This window comes from Manduca sexta, chromosome 9 (genome assembly GCF_014839805.1).
Source record: "Manduca sexta isolate Smith_Timp_Sample1 chromosome 9, JHU_Msex_v1.0, whole genome shotgun sequence".
Lineage (NCBI taxonomy): Eukaryota > Metazoa > Arthropoda > Insecta > Lepidoptera > Sphingidae > Manduca > Manduca sexta.
This window is the reverse complement of record NC_051123.1, coordinates 4786635-4807212: the sequence shown is the minus strand read 5'-3', so window position 1 is coordinate 4807212 and position 20578 is coordinate 4786635. Positions and strand designations below refer to the sequence as shown.

Genomic DNA, 20578 nt, shown 5'->3' with positions numbered 1-20578 from the left:
CTGCGTAGTTTTATGTATTTCCTTAGTGTATAATCAATACAAATTTTGCAATGTAGTGCCATGTAGGTACCTATAGTTATGTTGCACCATAGTTCTTGCTGATTCCGTGATATCCCTTGGATTCGTAGTTCCTAGGGCTTTAAATTATCCATACCAAATTCCATCGAAATCCGATGAGTTTTTGAGTTTATCGCGTTCAGACACGCAGACTGATGCGGCGGGGGCCTTTGCTTTATAATATCTTTGTAATTTTTTTAAGAATAACAATTCCGTCATACATACTGCGCGACTTAACCGTTTACACAGCGCACGCAACGGAAGCTCCCAAAAGGAATAATTTTTCCCCGTTTTTGCAACATTTTTCATTGATGTTCGCTTATGGTCGATGACCACTCCTTTTGGTCATAGCGTGATGTTATATAGCCTTCCTCGATAAATGGGCTATCTAAATCCAACTCTAAAAGAATTATTCAATTTAAACCAGAATTTCCTGAGATAAGCGCGTTCAAACAAACAAACGAATTATTCAGCTTTATATAATACTAATATATCTAGATGGTACACCAAGGCTGTTCAACCTATATTGGAAGTGGACATTTTGCATCCAAGTCCACCGGCGGCCCACATTTCTATGGGTATATTTTTCTTCAAAATGGTACAAAATAAAATATATATATATATTTTGAGCTATATGAGCTTTGATCCACACAATAGTTCTTGCTGATTCCGTGAACCTCTATAGGGGTTTTTGAACTATTCATTTTTGAATGCATGGCGAATAATCTGATATAAATATATAGATAGAAATAGATAGAAAGTAAAATTAAATCAGAAATGTGTTTACATGTAAAAAAAAAACACCGTATTTATTTTTTACAAATTTACTTTAAAACTGCAACGCAACAGATGTGGTAGGAAAATCTCTTTTTGGTTCATCTTCCAGAACTTTACAAAATCATCGATAGGCTGCTGTGGTTGTGAAAAAACTGTGTTGGAAAATATCTGTGATTGTGGTTTCGTTGTTTTCTAGCTGAATATTGGCTGGGTATTTCATTACTTCGTCACTAATAATTGTGAATGAGTTAATAAAAAGTAGAATGTCTTTGCGCTCTGCTTCAAAATCTTTACATCTATTCTGAAAATACTGTATTAAGAATTTGATATGCATTTCATCCTTTTTTATGTCAGGGATTTAATTGTAGTTTTTCTTTCATATCAATTGGCGATTACCAGCGGACTACTGTTAGCTGGTCAATTCAGATACGTTGACGGACCACGTTGTGGGTTACGGGTCTGGGGTTGGATAGCCTTTTTAGACAGTTTCGTCGTTTGAAAAATCTTAAAACACAGTTTTGGACTATCTACAATGTAATGATGTAGACGTCACCAAGAACTTAGAACTGATGGAGTTAGATCAGCGAACTCGGCCTCGTTAATCATCATCACTACATAGTATAAAACAAAGTCGCTTTCTCTGTCCCTATGTGTGCTTAAATCTTTAAAACTACGCAACGGATTTTGATGCGGTTTTTTTTAATACATAGATTAATTCAAGAGGAAGGTTTATATGTATAATAATAACATCCATTAAATAGTCAGCATTGCACCCGTGCGAAGCCGGGGCGGGTCGCTGTCTACTATAATTTTCAGAGCATTTACTATATCACAGTAGATGCTCTAAAAAAACAAGTCTTCAGAGTATGTTGGTTTAAGATTAACATTATTCCATCTTTGAATGTCTTTAATTAGATTACAGCTTCGTCTCAGTTTAATCCACAGCGCTACACAGCGATAACAGTTGGAAAGTATTTTCTTTTCAGTACCATTAAAATTTGAAGCAGTTTGCACCGATTAGATTTCCGTCGAACCGTCAGCCCTTATGATCTTTTACTGGATCATGGAGATGCAAAATATTAGCAAGATAAAAAATTGAGGATATTAAAATTAATTGTTTATTTTTACTAAATAAAAAAATAAATAACTTTTAAGTATCTACATTATTCGTATCAAAAATTTAATTAAATAAATTTTACAGCTTATTAAACACAAAAGGCGGCATCGATTAAGAATATTGTTAAGGTTTATTCTACAGGTGTACATGTCTGAATACACCTTATTAGCTAAATTATAGTGAAAATTAATTACTGTATTACAGTGGCGAAGCGTCCATACAACCCGATTCCTACCGGCTTCCCTTTTACACCTAAAAGGGAAGCCGGTTTACGATTATCTTAATTTTTTTTTCTGGTAATTGGTTGCGATATGTTAACTAAGGCATTTTTTTTCCATCGGGTTACCTTTTCAAAAACTTGACTCTTCGCCACTGCTGTATTATTACATAAAATTAACGACATTGTATGATACACTTAAAATTAAGTTTTGGTTAGACATAATAAAGTATCTTTTATCCTTTAATAAAAGTGTTTTAAGTTAATAAACGAAACATTGGTGAATAAGATTTTATGTAGGTATATACTATCACAATAAACAGTCTTTGTAGATCAAGTGTATTAAATACAATTTTAGCTAAAAATAGTGTTACAGAAACATAGACTTTTTGAATATAAACAGTAAAATTGAGAATATCTGTCATCAGAGTAATGCCCTTGTTCCTGATTAAACTAAACATAATTACTGTATGAGGTTTATAAATGTAAACAATAAAATAAATACTGATTTGAAACAAGAATTGATTATGATTTTATCTAATTTACCGCCATTTTCAATAAACGATCCCGATCGCTTTTTCTGATCTATCTGAAAATAGACCAATAAGAACAAAGTTTTTCTTGATATGCGTACAAATGACTTACTTTGATTGGTTCATTCTCGGAATCGGATTGAAGATTGAGATTGGGATCGTTTATTAAAATGAACTAGACGCAACTTGTATTGTCTAAGTATGTTTAGTAGTTGTTAACGTCGAACCACTGGAAGCGGCGGTCCGCGGTAGTGTTGTACGAATACTCCACACATTTCCTCTTGAACCATCTGAAACAATAAAATTAGTAACATTAACACAAGTTATCTAATAAATATTATTGTATATTTATGTATTCAATTAACAATGTAAAAGCATATTATATAAGGATGAAATATTGTCTGTATTTATTTTACTGAACGCCTATTAAGTATTATTATTATTCATTGTAGACCATAGTATTTTTATTTATAATAATCTGCAAATTTATTAATATTGTAAATAGGTAAAGTTTATAATTTTGTTTGTTTGTAAGGGGTAATCTCTGGAACTACTGAACTGACATTACTCCTGAGTGCTCTAGGTTCCGTATCCCAGGAAATTATGAAGCGGGACTCACGGAAAAACTCTCTCATGCGGGCCGAGCCATGGGCAAAATATAGTTAATTTATAAACTTACCCGCCGTATGAGTTGCACCCGATGACAGGGTAGTCCTCCTTGTAACACTTAGTTCCCAAAGCGTTGAAGTAAATTTTGCCGATTCTATTTGCAATTCGGGTGTTCGCAGCACGAAGACACAGACGGAATTTCTCGTCACACCCGCAGTTCAGTCTAGAAGCAGAAGAATAATGTTAAGACCGTGGTCAAACTATAAGTCGGGAATGCAAAGTAACTTGAGCACTAATTTTAAGCGTTTTCTGTATCTAGACATAAAAGAAAATATTAACCATGGAAGTATAGCCAATGCCCTTGAGTGTTGACCTAGGGAACTATACAAAACGCTCACTAGATGGCGGTAGGCGTAGCTACACGGTATTGTATGTTTAAATGCTTGGTTGGCAAAATATTATGTATGTAAATATAATTTTAATCATACCTCAATATTAGTTTTGATTAAAATTATAATGGAAATGATAAAAGAATACCTCCCTAAAGTCTAAGACAGGTTTGAAGGTAAATGATTTATATTCATATATATATTTAGGTGGAATGTTTTATAGTTCGTACCTGGTGTAGAAGGCCGGGTTGGTGAGGTTGTATTTGGTCTCCTTGCCGAGGATGAGGTCTGAGCAGTGGTCGTGGTCCCTGCAGCACATGTCGGTCTCCCTGGCCGAGCCGAGGTCGTCATAGTTATCCGCGATGTCGCCTGTGCCGCACCATTTCGTACCTAGAAATGTTAAATTGTTAATATGTATGTAAAAAATAAAATAGAACAAAATGAATGGAATGAATGTTATCAGAGCGGATGTTAAAAATGAAGCTAATGTTGAGGATTTATATTATGATATTTAATACTAGAAATAACGAATTTGATTTGTAAAATGGTGAAAAAATAATCGAAATTTATATTTGTGGATCAGTACACCGAAAAATTCTTAGAAAAGTCTACCATAAGAACAATAGACCCTTCGATCTGGTATTGTGGATGAAGGATAGACCAATTACAGAAAGAATTTACAGAGAGAAAGTCAAAGACCCATTACCAGGGAAGATTAGATTGAACTTCTGCCTAGCCACCTCCTCGCTATGGATATCCTCTATGTCTTCGTCAGGTAAGCCGTTGTCCAGAGCAGGTTGCTCATGTCTCGTTATGACCCAACACCTGCAGGAGCTGAACAGCGCCACCAAAACGAAAATGTCAGTGAGTTTATACATGTTTTCTATAATAGTACGAAGACTGAGAGTTGAATGTATATGGTATTAAATCGAGTGCTTCGAACTGAATAATTATTTATGAACGTTTTTCGCTATATATAGGACTTTGTTTGAGGAATATTGTGGTTTCAGTAGTTTGTTCAGCGCCAGGGGTGTGTTACAGTGTAAAGCGTCAGCGGGATCAGGAATTCCGTTGACGATATTTTACTATAAACGAATGTGCTTACTTTAAAAATGATGTATTTTTCTCCCAAGTGCTTTTTTGGAGATAATTATTGATTATATTTATAATATATTTCAGTCTTATCACAATATCTTGCTAATAAGCATGAAAATTGTTGCACAACGTACACATAATTACAGAATTTATACATACATGGCCACTCATTGTTTAGCTAGAAGAATGAATAAAATATTAGGTATTATATGTTGAATAATAATAAATGATACTAACAATATGTGCAAAGATTTGTATATTGCAATTATCAGAGGAATATAAATAATTGTCCGCTACGCCTATGATTAAACAGCCAGCTTATGATAAATATGTACTGTTGTATGTACTGATGAAGGTAAAATATTTATAAAATAATTTTCCTCTGTACGTATTCAGCGTCATAATATCTGGAGAAGCCGAGAAACAATCAGCAACGTCACAATAAATTTCGTCAGAAATTCCGTAAACGCATTTCTATCGAGATTAATTCTTTCAAACTGAAACTGATAATTAGCAAATACATTATTTGCCTTTCCAGTTTTGGTCTTCTTATTTTGATTGATAATGATGTTACACCTTCAGTTTTTTTATCCTTCAGCCGTAATAAATTTGATTTCTTTAAAAAATTATGTTTTATCATGTTAAGACCATCCCCCGAGGAAACGTAGAAATCACGGAAAAAACTAGTAGAAATACGCCCAAAAAAAATTACCAAAGAAATAATAAGTACTTAATTCATACATTTTTGTACCACAATTTTCACCGAATATTATTATAGATCCATAATTTAAAATGAAATTTTTACAATTATTACGACTGTTTACATTTCAATCATACTTTGCATATCGGCTAATATATTATCTTAATATATTATCTAATATATTATCTACATGTGAAAAAAGGGCAACATTTTCGCCGTTCGGTATATATTTCCATATTCTTTTTAGTTTTGACAAGAAAACTGCTCCACTCGCGTTTGCTTCTTGTTACCAGCCACCAAACATATAGAATAGTTGCTCAAGATGACGTCAACATAGCAAAATGTTTACAGTTCTACGCAGTGACATTATTGTTCCCGAAGATGACACGCGTGACGGAAAACCATGAGGTATGTTGGTGAAAGTTATTAGCTAATTGTTATTATTATTGTTTATAACTCGTGCGTTATGCCGTAGTAAACCAGAAAACCCACACGACGGATATGTAACTTTAAAATGTAGTTATTAAAACATTCACGGAATAAGTTCATGAATAACAGTTCATATTGTTAGGTATAAGTGACAAAAACAAAACAAACCTACTGATATCATATGTGATTTTTTTTATCTTTAAATATTTGCATTACTTTTAGGTAATAATAATATAATAATATCAGCCCTGTTTTATATACTGTTCCACTGTTGGGCACGGGCCTCCTCTACTAATCAGAGGGATTAGGCCTTAGTTCACCACGCTGGCCTAGTGCGGATTGGTAGACTTCACACGCCCTCGAAATTCCTATAGAAAACTCCTCAGGCATGCTGGTTTCCTCAGGACTTTTAGGTATGTGCAACTATTTCTTAATGATGGTTGGTCTTGGAGGCCAGGGGCCGTCTGTGTGGATACCATAACAATATCAATTTCTGTCGTCAAACAGCGGTGTCTATGCATCGTGTTTTCCGGTTCCAAGGACGTTGTAGCCAGTGTAATTACTGTGCATCATGAGGCTTAACATCCATCTCAGGTTTCCTCACGATTTCTTCCTACGCCGTTAAAGCAAGGGACAGCTCTCAAAGAATATATATAGACATATTTTTTTTAATTCAGAGATGTGAGCCCTCGGGTTTTGAACCAGCGAACATTCGTCTCGGCAGTCCGTTTCACACCCAACTAGGCTATTGCTGCTTACAATCGCCAAATAGAATAGAGTAATTTGCTTTGGGTTTTCCCATTAATTTTATGGTTTATGTATGGATAGTTAGGTTTACTGCAAACTCGATAGTTTACAGTTTCTTTCTCTACTTATTATAATTGATATTTGGTCTTAGGTGTTGCACGCCCATTGTGAGTTGAGAGAGTGTTGATCAATATTTTACTTAAATTGTATACCATCAGTGCACTAGTTCGGGTAAAAAGTACTAACTAAATTAGGAATCAATTTTTTTCTACTTAATTTCGGACTGACCAGTATTACACAACTTATCCGGCCATAGCCTTTTTGTAGCCTATGTTTTTTTTTATTGTTACTACAGTCATAACATTTTCTCCAAAAAAAATGATAATATTTTTGTCTAGTAACTTGAGCCGTTTTGTGTATAAAAAAACAGCTGTCTAGTCTATTACTTGAAAGTTAAAAGTATACTTAAAAGACATGCTAATTTATCTATACATATTATAACACAAAGTCCCCTTTACTGTCTGTCTGTATGTTATCGATATAGCGGGCTTTTTATCCGTCTTTTTAAGCCGCGAGCAAATGATAGTTAACAAATAAATATTTTTTTGGAAAAACGCTACGTGAGTTTGAGTGCAGGACCTTTGTGGTGTAGGTGTACCATTTTCACATAATATCAGCGAGGTTTCATAATACTGAATAAAAAATAAGGTTCTTGCAATGAAGTTTATTTCTAAGTTAAATAGCTCTTATACACCAGAGTTTAAATAATTAAAACATGAAAATGAATTAGGTAAACAATAAAGGCGGTATCACAAACCTAGTTAAAGGAATACATCGTTCAATATATTATTGAATAGATTTTACAATTATTTTTACATATAAAGTACTGTAAAATGTTTATTAAGAATTTCGATTTTCACAAAAAAAAAATCAATTTAAAACAAACGTAATTTTTTTTTCGAAAACATATCCTTATTCTATTGCTTTGGTTAGAGGTGATAGTAATATTTATTAAATAGTCTTAAGACAAGAAATAAATACTGGCAAGTTAGCAAGCTTATAGCCTTCTCTACCTACGTTAAACTAATATAATGAACACAGTCTTCAGAGATTAAGTAGGACGTAATTCAAATTTTTGTTAACAGTTTAGTTAAGTATTTACATTGGCCTCATAATAATATTTTTTACAAAATTTCCCACCAGAATATCACCAGGGGCCTTATTCTCTATCCCGCACGTTATTTTAACAGTGCGTAACAAGCACGTAACACAACGCGTCATGTTTAGGACTATAGAAATTTGGCTTACAGAATACCATTCCACGCACATTTCTCGAAGATAACATGACACGGCCGCGTTACGCGTTTACACTATCATACAGAATAAGGGCCCTGACTGACAAAAATGATGTTACTTAAAAATATTATTGACACTTGAAAGGCAATTATGTATATCTAAGCGACATATATACAGAGAATGAGTTATACAAATATTTGGAATCTCCAGAGTTTTTGCGTCGTTTGATAGACGACTAGATTTCTAGATTTTGTAGAGCTAGGACAATTTCAATAACATTGGACTATATTTTTATGAAGTAAAAGTTTAATTGTTATAAATTATCCTATTAAAATCATAACATTATATCGCTCTACTCAAAAGTTGATTGACTGTTGCTTAGATATAATTGCCTTTTTAGCGATATAAAAACAATAGGTTATAATTTATTTGAATTTAGAATGTACTTCGTGGAAAAGAAGCAACAGACTAGGCTGCAAAGCTGAGAGTCTTAGCCTTCTCCTTTTAATAACAAGGAGAAAAAAAAAAGATTTTTAAATTACTTGTTCAAATGTTTGAACTATACTGTTAACATTATAAGGGTCTTTAGTAGTTGTTGACGTCGAACCACTGGTAGAGCCGGACTGCGGTCGTGTTGTACGAATACTCCACACATTTCCTATTGAACCATCTGAAATAAGCGGAAGATTTCTAAGGTTATAATAGTATTCTTTGCTAATAACAGGTCATCAATAACCATTCCTTGTAATAAGGAAAAACTGAACTTGTGAAATCTTAATGTCGGGTGTCCTAGATTGTCAATTGCTGAAAGATATTAAAAATGGATAATACGTGCAAATTATAATACTATTACAAATATGGTCAATTTTGACGATCTGCACAGCATAAGGTCGGATGCGGAGGACGACTAGGCACTTCTTACCGGAGGATCCTGCAGCCATAGCTAATATGCCGAGGAAGGTCACTGCGGAGTTTTAGTTGGTATTGTCTTGCATAAGGATTATAGTACTAAAGACTTATTCGGCGGTCGCCTGACAATTTCCATTTCTCCGGACAAAAAAAATTACGATAGATATAGAACATCAGATGTGCTTACCCGCCGTATGTGTTGCATCCGGTGACTGGGTAGTCCTCTCTGTAGCACTTGGTGCCAAGAGCATTGAAGTAAATCTTTCCGACCTTGTTCGCTATTTTGCTGGTAGCATTGTGGAGACATAGACGGAATTTCTCGTCACACTGACAGTTCAATCTGGAAGCAAAACTTCGATATTAAAGCGCTTTATAAAAGTAAGTTTAAAACCAATATCAGTTGACTAATGAAGAAAAGATTTGTTCTTATAGATGTTTTTTTTTTGGTGTCGGTCCCAGCTGTCCACACCAGGAGAAATCGAGCGAAGGGTATACTGAAACGGCGTAGCGACTGCAGGGCCTTGGAGGAAAGTTGGAAGGGGATAGATGGGAACGAAGTATGGGGAAAGGATAAGGAAAGCTCTTAAAATGAGTAGAGGGGAGAAGGCCAGGAAATGCTTGCGAGCCTGTATAGGTCTCAATGTGAATTGGCAACCATGAAGTATACACACTTAACTATGTGCCTAGGGCCGCGACAAACGTCCCCCTGTACATGTGTGGAGACTGGACGCACAAGAATTTCTAATAGATGATACCCAAGGCTTATATTACCTCGTGTAGAAAGCAGAGTTGGTGAGGTTGTATTTGGTCTCTCCGGCGAGGATAAGGTCTGGGCAGTTGTCGTGCTCCCTGCAGCACATGTCGGTCTCCCTGGCCGAGCCGAGATCGTCGTAGCTATCAGCAATATTACCGGCGCCACACCATTTTGTACCTAATATAAACAAATGATATCTTGAATATGTGACGGATTTTGACAGTTGAGTTTTTTTTTATCTAACAGCGCCCTCAGATATGAACAAGCTCATAAATGACAGTTTATGCTTGGTTTATTAAATAGTTTCAACATTGACAGTCTTACTTATAAACTTGTTTTGCGTTAAGAGGAGATTAAGAATTGCTTAAATAGCTGTCAAAAGTATCACCGGTTTCCTAGTTTAAACCTTATTAAGAGGCAAGATGGCGGATTTTGACTTACAGCTGATCGAGTAAACTTGTGTTTTAACTAAGCATAGCTTTGCGAAATTTTTATAAGTAAGTCTCACTTAAAGACATTGAGATTTTATTAAAGGGTTTATGTATTGCACTATGACTAATGAGGTAAAGTATTCCCCAACCAAAAACACGCATATTGAAACACTCGTTTCTAAGTAAATAATTAACCAATAATTATTTCCTTAAATGGATACAATTAATTTATGTTGTTTATCACTTTCATAGTTTAGATAATTAATAAGATTTTTTGGCTACGTGATATTTTTAATGTCATTCAAAGCTAATAATTAATAACTTAGTAATTCATTTACCAAAAATAAAGCATATTAATAATATAATAGCAACGTGATAAAAAAAACAATATCATAGCAATGTAATTAATTAAAAATCTTTATCAATTTTATTTTACACCACAGTTGGCAAATTATTAAGGAGACCTGATCGTAAGTGGTCCCTACCAGTCATAAACTTCTAACATACCAGATAAACCTATGCTATTTAGAATAATAATTATCGTAAACAAAAAAACATAGAGATACATTACCTGGAAAGATGAGACTGAACTTCTGCCGAGCCACTTCTTCACTGTTAATATCCTCTATATCTTCATCAAAGATGCTATTATCCCAAGTCGGGTTGTCACCATCTGCAATCTCCCAACATCTGTGGGATCCGAATATAACAACAAAAAAAACGAACACTGCAGTGAATTTATTCATTTCTTTTATAGTTAAATGAGAAATTAAGGTAATAGATCGAGTGCTCAGAACTGAATAATTCTGTATCAACATTTTTTACTATATATACTGAGTTTAGTTTGGTTTGTTTGAGGAAGATAGTGGCTTCGGTAGCTTGAGCTGTAGCGGGCGCGAGTGCGGAATAGCATTGAAATTATGATATTATTTCATGGGTTTATAGGCTCTTTTTTAATTTATTATTATTATCAAAAACAATTAACAATTGATTAACCAAAAGATGTAGCATAAACTAGATTAAGTTTTTGTGTACATCTACATCATCCGTCATCCGCAATTATTACTAAATATAACAGATTTGACTTTGAAATACGTGTTCCTTGACCTGAATATGCTCTTTACTTCACTTCACTCCACTTCTTTAAATTATTAATCATCGTCACTGTATTTAATGAAGCTTTATCTTTAAAAGATTGCGAAGGAATGTACCAGGAACTAACAGTACCCGCTGCGCTTATGTCCGTATCTCCAGTCTACGATAAGCATGTTCCAATGAAGGTAAAGGTTTAAAAATGTTTTCCCCTTACCTATTTATTTATTTTAATTAAATTAAAAGAGTTTGCACTAATTACATTATTTCTCCAATACAAAAATGGACTTCATGACAATATTATGTACAATTGTCAAAAAATAAGATAAATAATACAATTAAATATAGAAATTGTAATACTTATAATGTCAATCTTACGCACGTAGACCCGTATTAATAAATACAACTCAGTTCCGCTCTCAAGTGTGATATCAAATGCTGTCAAACGAAGGTCGGCATCTTAAAATAGTTGCTATTTAATATACCCATATTAATATCACCTCAAAAGATATTTGAAGTCACAATATCTGTCACAATATGTAACTGATTTTTATAGCTTTATTTTATTTATGTAACAGCGCCGACTCAGCTGAGAATGACCTCTTAAATGATAGCTTGATTTAATAAATAGTACAATACCTAAATTAAATATCTCATTTACAATAACTTTACTGCTTTATTAGAACGTGAGGAAAGGATTACACAGAATCTTAAGTATTCTGATAATATTTTTAGCTACTTATCCGCAAAGATATCATCACTCAGGGTTGCTTTCAAGGAGAGCATTAAGTGCGGCAAGGACTAGTGGTACTAGGGAATAGGCACGCACTACGGTACCTACGGTGAATCCCGCAGTCTAGAATTAGTGCCCGTCGATAGGCTCGCCCATGTCACATCAAGGAACGGAAAACACACGGCGAAAAGTAGGTGCACGTTGCGTCTCAGTCTACCCCTTCAAGGATATAAGACGTGAGTGTGTTTGTTGAGTTTAAAAGCACTGTATGACCTAGAACTGTGCTCTTTATCTTGAAAGTAGGAATGATCTTATGACATCTTAACATAACTTGCGTTGTTTTTTTACTTTAAAAACTTGCTAGTGGGAGAATATATTTTACATCCACCCGCACGCACCAACCACCGTACACAAGGTATTAACCCCCCCACCCCCACTCCCCGTGACCATGAAGGCTACAGTCTTCGAAACGTCGAGAGAAAATAAAATACTAAAACCACAATAGAATCCGAAAATTAGTTTCATTTCAGTATTAAAATCCGCCAAACGTCCACGTAAGTGTGTCGCCTTCCTAAAACAGCATTTGTGTATATCCGGTTCCAACAGGCCGGCATAATTGTATCGACTATCGAGGAGAGATAATTTCTCGTCAGTATTCCTATTGGACTACATTCCACTTACCATCAGATGTAGTGGGATTACTTTGTCGTGCCTGTTAAAAAAATATAAGGTACTTATCGTTTTAACACTTGGATATTGTTTTAATACCTGGAATAATTGAAATAAAACAATTTTACGGATGTATCGGCGATATTTTTTTATTTAAACTCCCGATATTGGAAGTACAGCATTCACGGCCACGTGGCGGACAAATAATCGCAAAAATAATCGTAAACTGGTTTTATTCCAATGTCGAACATTCTCGGAAACATAATTATTATGCGGATAAGTAATTGTTTATTTTTACTAGATATTATACAATAAAAAAATGCGTTGTTTTATTGTTTAAATATTTATTCAAATTGTTCGGTAAAATGTTCAAATTCTTTTGAGTTTTCCACGTAATTGTTCTTTTAGACTTTTATTGGTGATAATGCGTAAATCGAAAATAATTCCATCGACTTCCTACAGAGCGTTTTCGCTTTTCTTTTCTAACGGTAGCTGGTATAAAGATTCTGTGTAAAACAATTTTCCGAGAGCTTATCTAGAGAAAATAAACTTAATTGGGCTGCTAAATGTTAAGTTAAACGTCTCCTGCAATATCCATAACCGACGTGGTGTAAGGGAAGACTTATGTACCAGCCAGTCCTCGGGCCGTAGACAAGATGGCTTTCAATCGTTAACGCTAACATTATTTATGAGAATAACACGTCCTAGCAATATATGTATTGACTTACAATTCCCATACATTTATCTGTTTTCTATTTGCCTTAATGATTGCAGAAAAGCATGTTGGTTACGGCGCCAGACGACCATGGAAGCATTACTCCAATCCGCATACTAGGCTAATTCACAAGGTTTTTTTACGAGGACGGCAATCTGACCCCACTACACCTGATGGTAAGTGGAATGGGTCCAATAGAATGTCGACTGACAAGAGATTACCCCCCGACAGTCGACACAAGGCCTGTTGGAACCGCATATACACAGACTGATCCCGGAACCCGACACAATTACGTGGGTCACTATGGCGGGTTTTGACATCTTGTGTACGGTGGTTACTCTATATAAAATGTATCCTACCACCAGCAGGATGACGTCAAGCTGGCTCGCAAGTCACATCGCTGTTCCCGAAGTGATACGCTATACGGCAAATTGTGATGTATGTTGGTATAAGTTATTAGCTATTGTTATTGTTTATAACACGTGCGGTTTGATGACGTAGTGAGCCAGAAAACCCGCGCAGTCTCATTTGCGTAAGTTTAAGATAATTGTTGCTAGTTACAGTCACGAGACACATGAAGTTAACATCCTACTTAATAATAAATGCGAAAGTCTGTTAGGATGGATGTATGTATGTTTGTTTGTTCCTCTTTAATGAAAAAAACTACTGAACGGATTTGGATGAAACTTTACAGTAATAGGTATTGGTCATAACATCAGAATAACACATAGGCTACAATTTATAATGATTTTGTGTAATTTAGTCATAAAATACATATCAAGTAAGTCGGAACAAAATTATCCCGGAAAACGCCCTCATGCGGGCAAATCTTCTACTCGAAACATATTATCTTTTACTTGAAATTAGATTTTACTTGCTCTTTCTGCTTGGAAATCTTAATCCAAAATAAAAATACAGTTGTGTACTTTACTACGAGTAATAATAGATAGTGATAATACCATCCCTGTATTCTATCTCTATTCTCCATTACTTTTGAGAGGATTTAGGCCTTAGTCCACCAACAATGCCTAATGGGGGTTAGCAGACTACGCATACTTTTGAAATTCTTATAGACAATTCTCAGGCTTTCTCGCGATGTTTTCCTTTACCATTAAAGCAAACAATAATTTATGAAAAATGCATATGCAACTTGGAAAAGTCATAGGTGTGAGGCTTGGTTTAGTACCTGCGGATTTTCGTCTCGGCAGACAGTTCCCAACTGGGCTATCATCCATCTTCAGAAATAATAGTAATATATTACTATGTTACTTCCTGACTTCGTTTGCTTTCAAAAAACATCAAATGTCTGTAGACATGAACTTTCTCATTACAATAGAAAAAAATAGAATATAAATCAATAATTATACTAATCTCAGTTGAACGTTAAAATATTTAACTTTAAAAAATCATTTTAATTTGCAAAGTTCTTTCTGACAAAACTAAATAATACTAAAAAATATAATGAATCAGTACCTAAAGTATCGGAATCACCAATAAAAAAAAATGCTTTGATTATACTGAATTGGATGATTTAACTTTACAGGATTTTTCTTCTGTTGATTATGTGTCATAAAATGTCTTGGATGATAAATATTTTAAGAATTTAAGATTTAACATAAACTTAACAAAAGACCTAAACTACTACTAGCCCAGCATTGGTACAGCAGGTATTGTATAGAGGTTTCTTTTATTATTATATTTATGTATTTAATATATCGCCTTCTTGGTCTAACGATAACAAAAGAAATCCTGGTTTAGATGCCAAGATCAGACACCGTGCTATAGGGTGAAAGTCATATAAGCCGCCAATCGTTAAACTAAGGCAACACATTTCAGCAATATACGTGAAAATGTGCATTGCGTTGACCGCTCATAGGAGGGGAAGGATGTAGGTGGAAAAAAGAGAATATAATTTATCATTAATCGACTACCGAATATATATAAATAGTTTATTCGTGTTGGAAATAAGGATGCAAATGATTAAGCGCCTAGTTGGAAGAGCGAACTGGCATTTTTAAATATTTTTATGTCCTGTCATATGGCTCGTTTCACTTTGATATCGGACCATTGTCTTACTAGCCCTCGTTACTGACTGTAAGTATTATTTTATTTACAATAAATTGTATTTATAGTTTGTAAAGTAGTAGTCTTATTTTCGCCAACTCGTAAACTGTAAACTATTGTAAGTTGATATAAAATTACCATACTAATAAAACTTATTAATCCCTGTTCATTCTCATCCTAACGTACGTCTGTATACTTCCTCTTATTTCGCCATAAACACTCTATAGACCAATTTAATCCAATACAATAATAACTTCCCCAACAAGTAACAATTTACGTCATACGGAATGTATGACTTTTAAGTCACAACTTTTACCGCGCGTCATCAGTAGTCATGCTCCTCGCCAAGGCTGTGACATCACAAGGATTTGTCATTTAAGGAACGTTGCGAAATTGTTTAATATATTTAATATCTTGGGTTTTATAAGCACGTGCTTTGAATATGATTTAATTATGATTTTTGTTATTCGTCGTCCTCGTTGCCAAAAATGTATGAAGATGAAGTATACTCAGAAGTTATGAAATAAACAGACAGACAACGGAAGCGTGATATTTGTGTGAAAAATCATTATTCAATTCAAATAAGGTAGTATCCGAGATTAGCGTGTTCAAACTACAAACAAACTCTTCGGCTTTATAATATATTAGTATAGACAAGTACAAAGGCATTACAATAAAAATTACAAAGAAAACAATAAAAAATGCAAATCATGTCAACACGCATATTTCGTAGTAGGCCTACTGATGCGGACACGTCAGAAGATTGTCATATTTGAAAAAAGCCAACCTTGATCTTTGACCAGTGACGACCTTAGCGGGTAGGAGGGGCGCAAAACCGCCACTGTCTTGGACCTAGGGTAACAAGAAAAAGAACATAATCCCGACTAGAGGTTATTGCTCTCACTACGTACATAAGTAAGGAATCCCCGTATAGTAAGTCTAAGGATTTCTTATGTTTACGCGAATGTTAGACATTAAAATTAAAAAAAAAATCGGATTTTATCGCGGTTTTAATTTTTAAAGTTTCAAAGATTTCAAAGGTAGAGAATATTATTCTCAGTGTTTTTAAACTTTTACTGAATCTGCTATTTCGGTGGGGCAGTTGTATTGGGGTAATTTCATCTTTAGTTTGGGTAAATTGATATTTGATTATTCTGCTCAGTATCAGCCCGAAGTTTGGAATTTGTGTCGACATTGCTCGCTTCCTGTCACATGGAATAAAAGAAACATGGCAATAGTGGATGCATAAGTTCCGCACCCGCGCACCCCTCCAGGGATAAAAGAAGTGCGTGTATGAGTGTTTAATGACCGATTTAAAGAGGTATTGTGAATTTCTCATATTTTTAATAGGAATGTTCTTATTCTCTGCCGTTGCTTGTTTCTAGAATCAAATGTGCCTGGCCTTGAGGAAAATGCAGTGATTATAAAATATCTTCATCCAAACAAACCGATTAGGAAACACATGACGATATAACAATAAATAACTTCGTGGAAAAAACTGCATGCCAAGATGTGTCATAATTATTGGGATTTACACTCGCGACCTATCCCAATACTTGCGATTTTTTATTGAATCATACCGAGGGTAGGTGTAGGTGATTCATTTCTTGATTAATTTTTTAACAAATATTTAAGTAATATAAAATTTTATAAATATTACAGTCATGAAACCACGATGTAAACTGTGACGTCACGGGATTCACGATGCGGGTGTAAGAGGGAGACAGCGGGATAATCTCGCTACGTGTTCAATCTTTTTCGTAGAACTAATCAATAAAATTAAACATAGCTGAGACTATTGTGTACAAATATTTAAATTACAGTTCGCCACATTTTTGTTTTTAACGACAAACCCGAGGATTTCATCTGATTGCCGACCTTTTCAATAAATGATCCCAATCTCTCTTTTCTATTCATCTCAAAAATATACCAATGAGAATAAAGTTTCTTTGACATAAGTACTAGTTCATTCATTTTTTGGTGTATTCTTGGCATCGGAGCGAAGATTAAGATGTGTATTGTTTATTGAAAGCGGCTATTAGACAACACAACGACTGATTTTAAAAGATACCCTAACACATCTAGAAAATAGAATACTATTAAAAAGATAACTCACAGTTTTATACTTTTGGGAAGTGTAGTAATTTTTACTTATCAATTTGAATTCAGGCAATGCTTGGCTAAGTAACCTCCTGTGGAGAATTATCTTATTGTTCAACCTCGTTTCGGAAGTTGTAACTTACTGATAATTTAAATAAATACATGGTTTTTAAAACATTACAGATTGTTGTTATCTGTAAGCAGTTGCATTGGCTCTTTTTTGTTCTAAAGATGTGGAATTGCTTTCCATAATGTAGATACTACGCTTTTACACGAAAGAGTAGGCAGGGATGTGATAGGTGCAAATTAATTTACGTTCTTTGGGGGTTACGCACTTACTGTCACGTCAAAAGACATGTAATAATATAGAGAACATTTATTTATTTATTTTTGCACTTTACATACAGTTAAATTTTGTTTATGTCTAGGCGGTCTAAACTAATTTGAACAATACCTATCTACCTAAAGTCTTGTATATAAAGGCGAGAGTTGCCTGCGGTTTCTCTTCGATAAAAGTCTTTATCTATGAAAAATATAGTATAGCTCAAATTACCCTTACGCACATACATTAAACTAACTGTTATAGGTACTTTGTGCTTATAAAGTTGATATAACACACGTATTCAACTTGGAGAAAGCACTTGAATTAGTTCTTACTCAGAGTACCTATAATAATGCCTATAACTTATTTATTATAAGAAAACAATCGTCAATAAAACCCATTTCTATTACGACGTCATTTAAAACATATTGTTGTTTTGAATATAGACAGATAGGAAAGACCGAGAGCATTTCTCCTATTTACTCAACCTTGAGTCATGAATCCTTAAGGTCTGGAAAAATAGTTTTGTTAAGATAATTGTACTTTCTTCTGTTATATATTTTGAGAAATGTTTTTGGTATATATAGGCAAAAACGGTTTACTTTAACTCGGTCGCTAGTAGCTCAAGATATAGGGTATGCCTAATTTGGGTTCCCCTGGAAATGATAGTATTAAGGATCTCATAGTTTTATATAAATTTATTTTAAGTAGAATTATTACTGTAAGTCTGTGTTTTCAGTAAACGATTTCATTTAATTTCATCTGCAGCCAAAAGCAGTCTGCAAGCGCTATTGTGTTCTCTTTTGTTTGCAAGAGTAATCTACGCTACGATACTGTGCTAGTTGTTTTTTGATGGTGAAATACCTGTTTGTATCATGGTGCATACTCTGCTACCGTGCCCACGCAAGTGCGTCACGTTTTGGGATTAGACTGTGTATATCCGGTTTCAAATAGGCCAGCATGGTCTGGCGAGGATAAACATCTCTCAGTCAACACTCTATCTGGAGTAAATTTCACTAACTATGATGAGCGAGAAAAAGAATTCAGCTTATAAGGGCACGGTAAAGTGGGAATAAATACTTTTTTGGAAAAGGAATGCAAGTTTTCGGTAGATAACTTTGGAAAACTCCCTGGACGTTAAGGCGATACCTCAAGGTCCATTTTCATACATTTCATTTCGGCCTTTAAAATTTCGTCATATTAAATTTTAAAGGCCGAAATATCCATGATTATTAATTATTTTTACGTTTTTCTTTCAACTGCGAGAACTAATCACTAACTAGACGTGAATTTAAATTCTTTACTTGCCAACACTTGTTTAGTTACCCAGATTAAAGGTGAAACAAAATGTATGAAAATGGACCTTGAGGTATCGCCTTAAATAACAGAAAAGTTCTATCGTAGTAAAGTAAATGTTACTTATTTTTAAGTTTTCTAAAATGGAACCTAGGGCATCATCGGTTTAACAGCCTAAGTCCTAAGAAACCATTGAGCAATTATTCAAATAGATATATTATTTTCATATTCCGTCCCTGCAATTAACCTAATTTAAAACAATAAATTTTTATTAATCGTGTTAAAACAAGGTTAAGGTTACACATTTTGACCCGCATTTGTAATTAAATTGAAGTATACATTATCGTATTCATTATTGTTATTGTTTATATTTATAACACTGTTTATTTAAGACAAGCGTGTTTAATAAATAAGTATCTTTAAATAAAATCTAAACAAAAGATAACACCTGTCTGATAGTGAATGCATTGAATTTGAATGATATGGGAAAGTAAATAGACTTGTTTAATGTTTATATAGAATTACTTTATAATAGTTTCTAAACATAGTCAAATATTTGTCAAGATAGCGTCAAACATAAACGAATGCCTTTTGATACAATTTAGCCACGTCAACCAAAGTGTCCACCAATAACTCCTGTGATTATAAGTTACATGTTAATAATTGTTTATATTATTTGAGAGATAGGCTAAGTCTTATACCTTATACCAAAGATTGAAGATGCCAGAGTAAATAAAAATTATGAAACATTAATCTTATTCATTCCGGATAATACAGCTTCAATACTCGAGTGAGTGAAACAATGAATACTTCACAGTTTTTAATTATTGAGAAAGAGTCATCAAATAAATGTCAGTTTGAATACATTGGTTTAAATTATCCATCTAAATTAAAAATATTATGCTATCTTTAAGTATATGACATTTTTCGAAATATCAAATCATCTTGATTTTGTTGGATGTGTCTGAGGTATTGCGGACGGTAAACTTTTATGCTGTTTAAATACTTATTTTCACGATAAAAACGACTCTGCCTCGGAATTTGTGTTGAGCTTGGCATGTGTGGTTACATGTTGCAAATCACAAACAAGCCGTAAAAAAATACATATTTTCTTAGTAACTTTCAAAGGTAAGGTTTCAAAAATCAATTATGTAGGTTGCAGTGGATCTGAAATATAGTTTTATTTATCGATATTTTTTAAATCGACACTGTCACTTTTCTAGAAAAAAAAATCACGCGAAAACTGGTATCAACCTTATAAATTTCAAGTGCATGAATAAGTATGCATGTCTTTCTGTCACCTTATCCAAGCCATAAGGTAATAATATAGTAGTAGCTATTTTAGCATGGCTTCTATGGCTTTAGTTATTGTTCTGTGTCTTATATTATAAGGCGCGGGCACGTTTGGAATAATGATCTGAATTCGTAAATTCAGCATATGTGAGGGGTTTTATAGGGTATTACCAGTCATTGGCTGGCACGTTTCGAAATGAGTTGGCAACAATGATTTCTTTTGTCAGTGTCACT

At 34.1% G+C, this 20578-nt stretch overlaps 2 protein-coding genes across 2 annotated transcripts; both read right to left on the bottom strand.

Moving 5' to 3' along the window:
* Positions 1 to 2445: 2445 nt before the first annotated feature.
* Positions 2446 to 4631, bottom strand: LOC115443308 (phospholipase A2-like). The gene is made up of 4 exons (XM_030168664.2): positions 4406 to 4631; positions 3930 to 4089; positions 3381 to 3533; positions 2446 to 2991 (listed from the first exon to the last, which is right to left on the bottom strand). The coding sequence occupies exons 1-4, from the start codon at positions 4575 to 4577 to the stop codon at positions 2907 to 2909; spliced, it is 570 nt and encodes a 189-aa protein (XP_030024524.2). The 5' UTR covers positions 4578 to 4631; the 3' UTR covers positions 2446 to 2906.
* A 2787-nt stretch (positions 4632 to 7418) lies between these two features.
* LOC115443268 (phospholipase A2) lies at positions 7419 to 10842 on the bottom strand. The gene is made up of 4 exons (XM_030168615.2): positions 10632 to 10842; positions 9647 to 9806; positions 9063 to 9215; positions 7419 to 8636 (listed from the first exon to the last, which is right to left on the bottom strand). Exons 1-4 carry the CDS (start codon positions 10804 to 10806, stop codon positions 8552 to 8554), a joined length of 573 nt encoding a protein of 190 aa, XP_030024475.2. The 5' UTR covers positions 10807 to 10842; the 3' UTR covers positions 7419 to 8551.
* Between the last annotated feature and the right edge of the window lie 9736 nt (positions 10843 to 20578).

Coding starts and splice junctions, on each gene's coding strand:
- LOC115443268 (XM_030168615.2), bottom strand. CDS start 10,806: ATGAATAAATTCACTGCAGTGTTCGTTTTTTTTGTTGTTATATTCGGA. Junction 9,807..10,631: donor GTTCAGTCTCATCTTTCCAG/GTAATGTATCTC, acceptor TGTTTATATTAG/GTACAAAATGGTGTGGCGCC. Junction 8,637..9,062: donor GGATGCAACACATACGGCGG/GTAAGCACATCT, acceptor CGCTTATTTCAG/ATGGTTCAATAGGAAATGTG.
- LOC115443308 (XM_030168664.2), bottom strand. CDS start 4,577: ATGTATAAACTCACTGACATTTTCGTTTTGGTGGCGCTGTTCAGCTCC. Junction 4,090..4,405: donor GTTCAATCTAATCTTCCCTG/GTAATGGGTCTT, acceptor TAACATTTCTAG/GTACGAAATGGTGCGGCACA. Junction 2,992..3,380: donor GGGTGCAACTCATACGGCGG/GTAAGTTTATAA, acceptor TTATTGTTTCAG/ATGGTTCAAGAGGAAATGTG.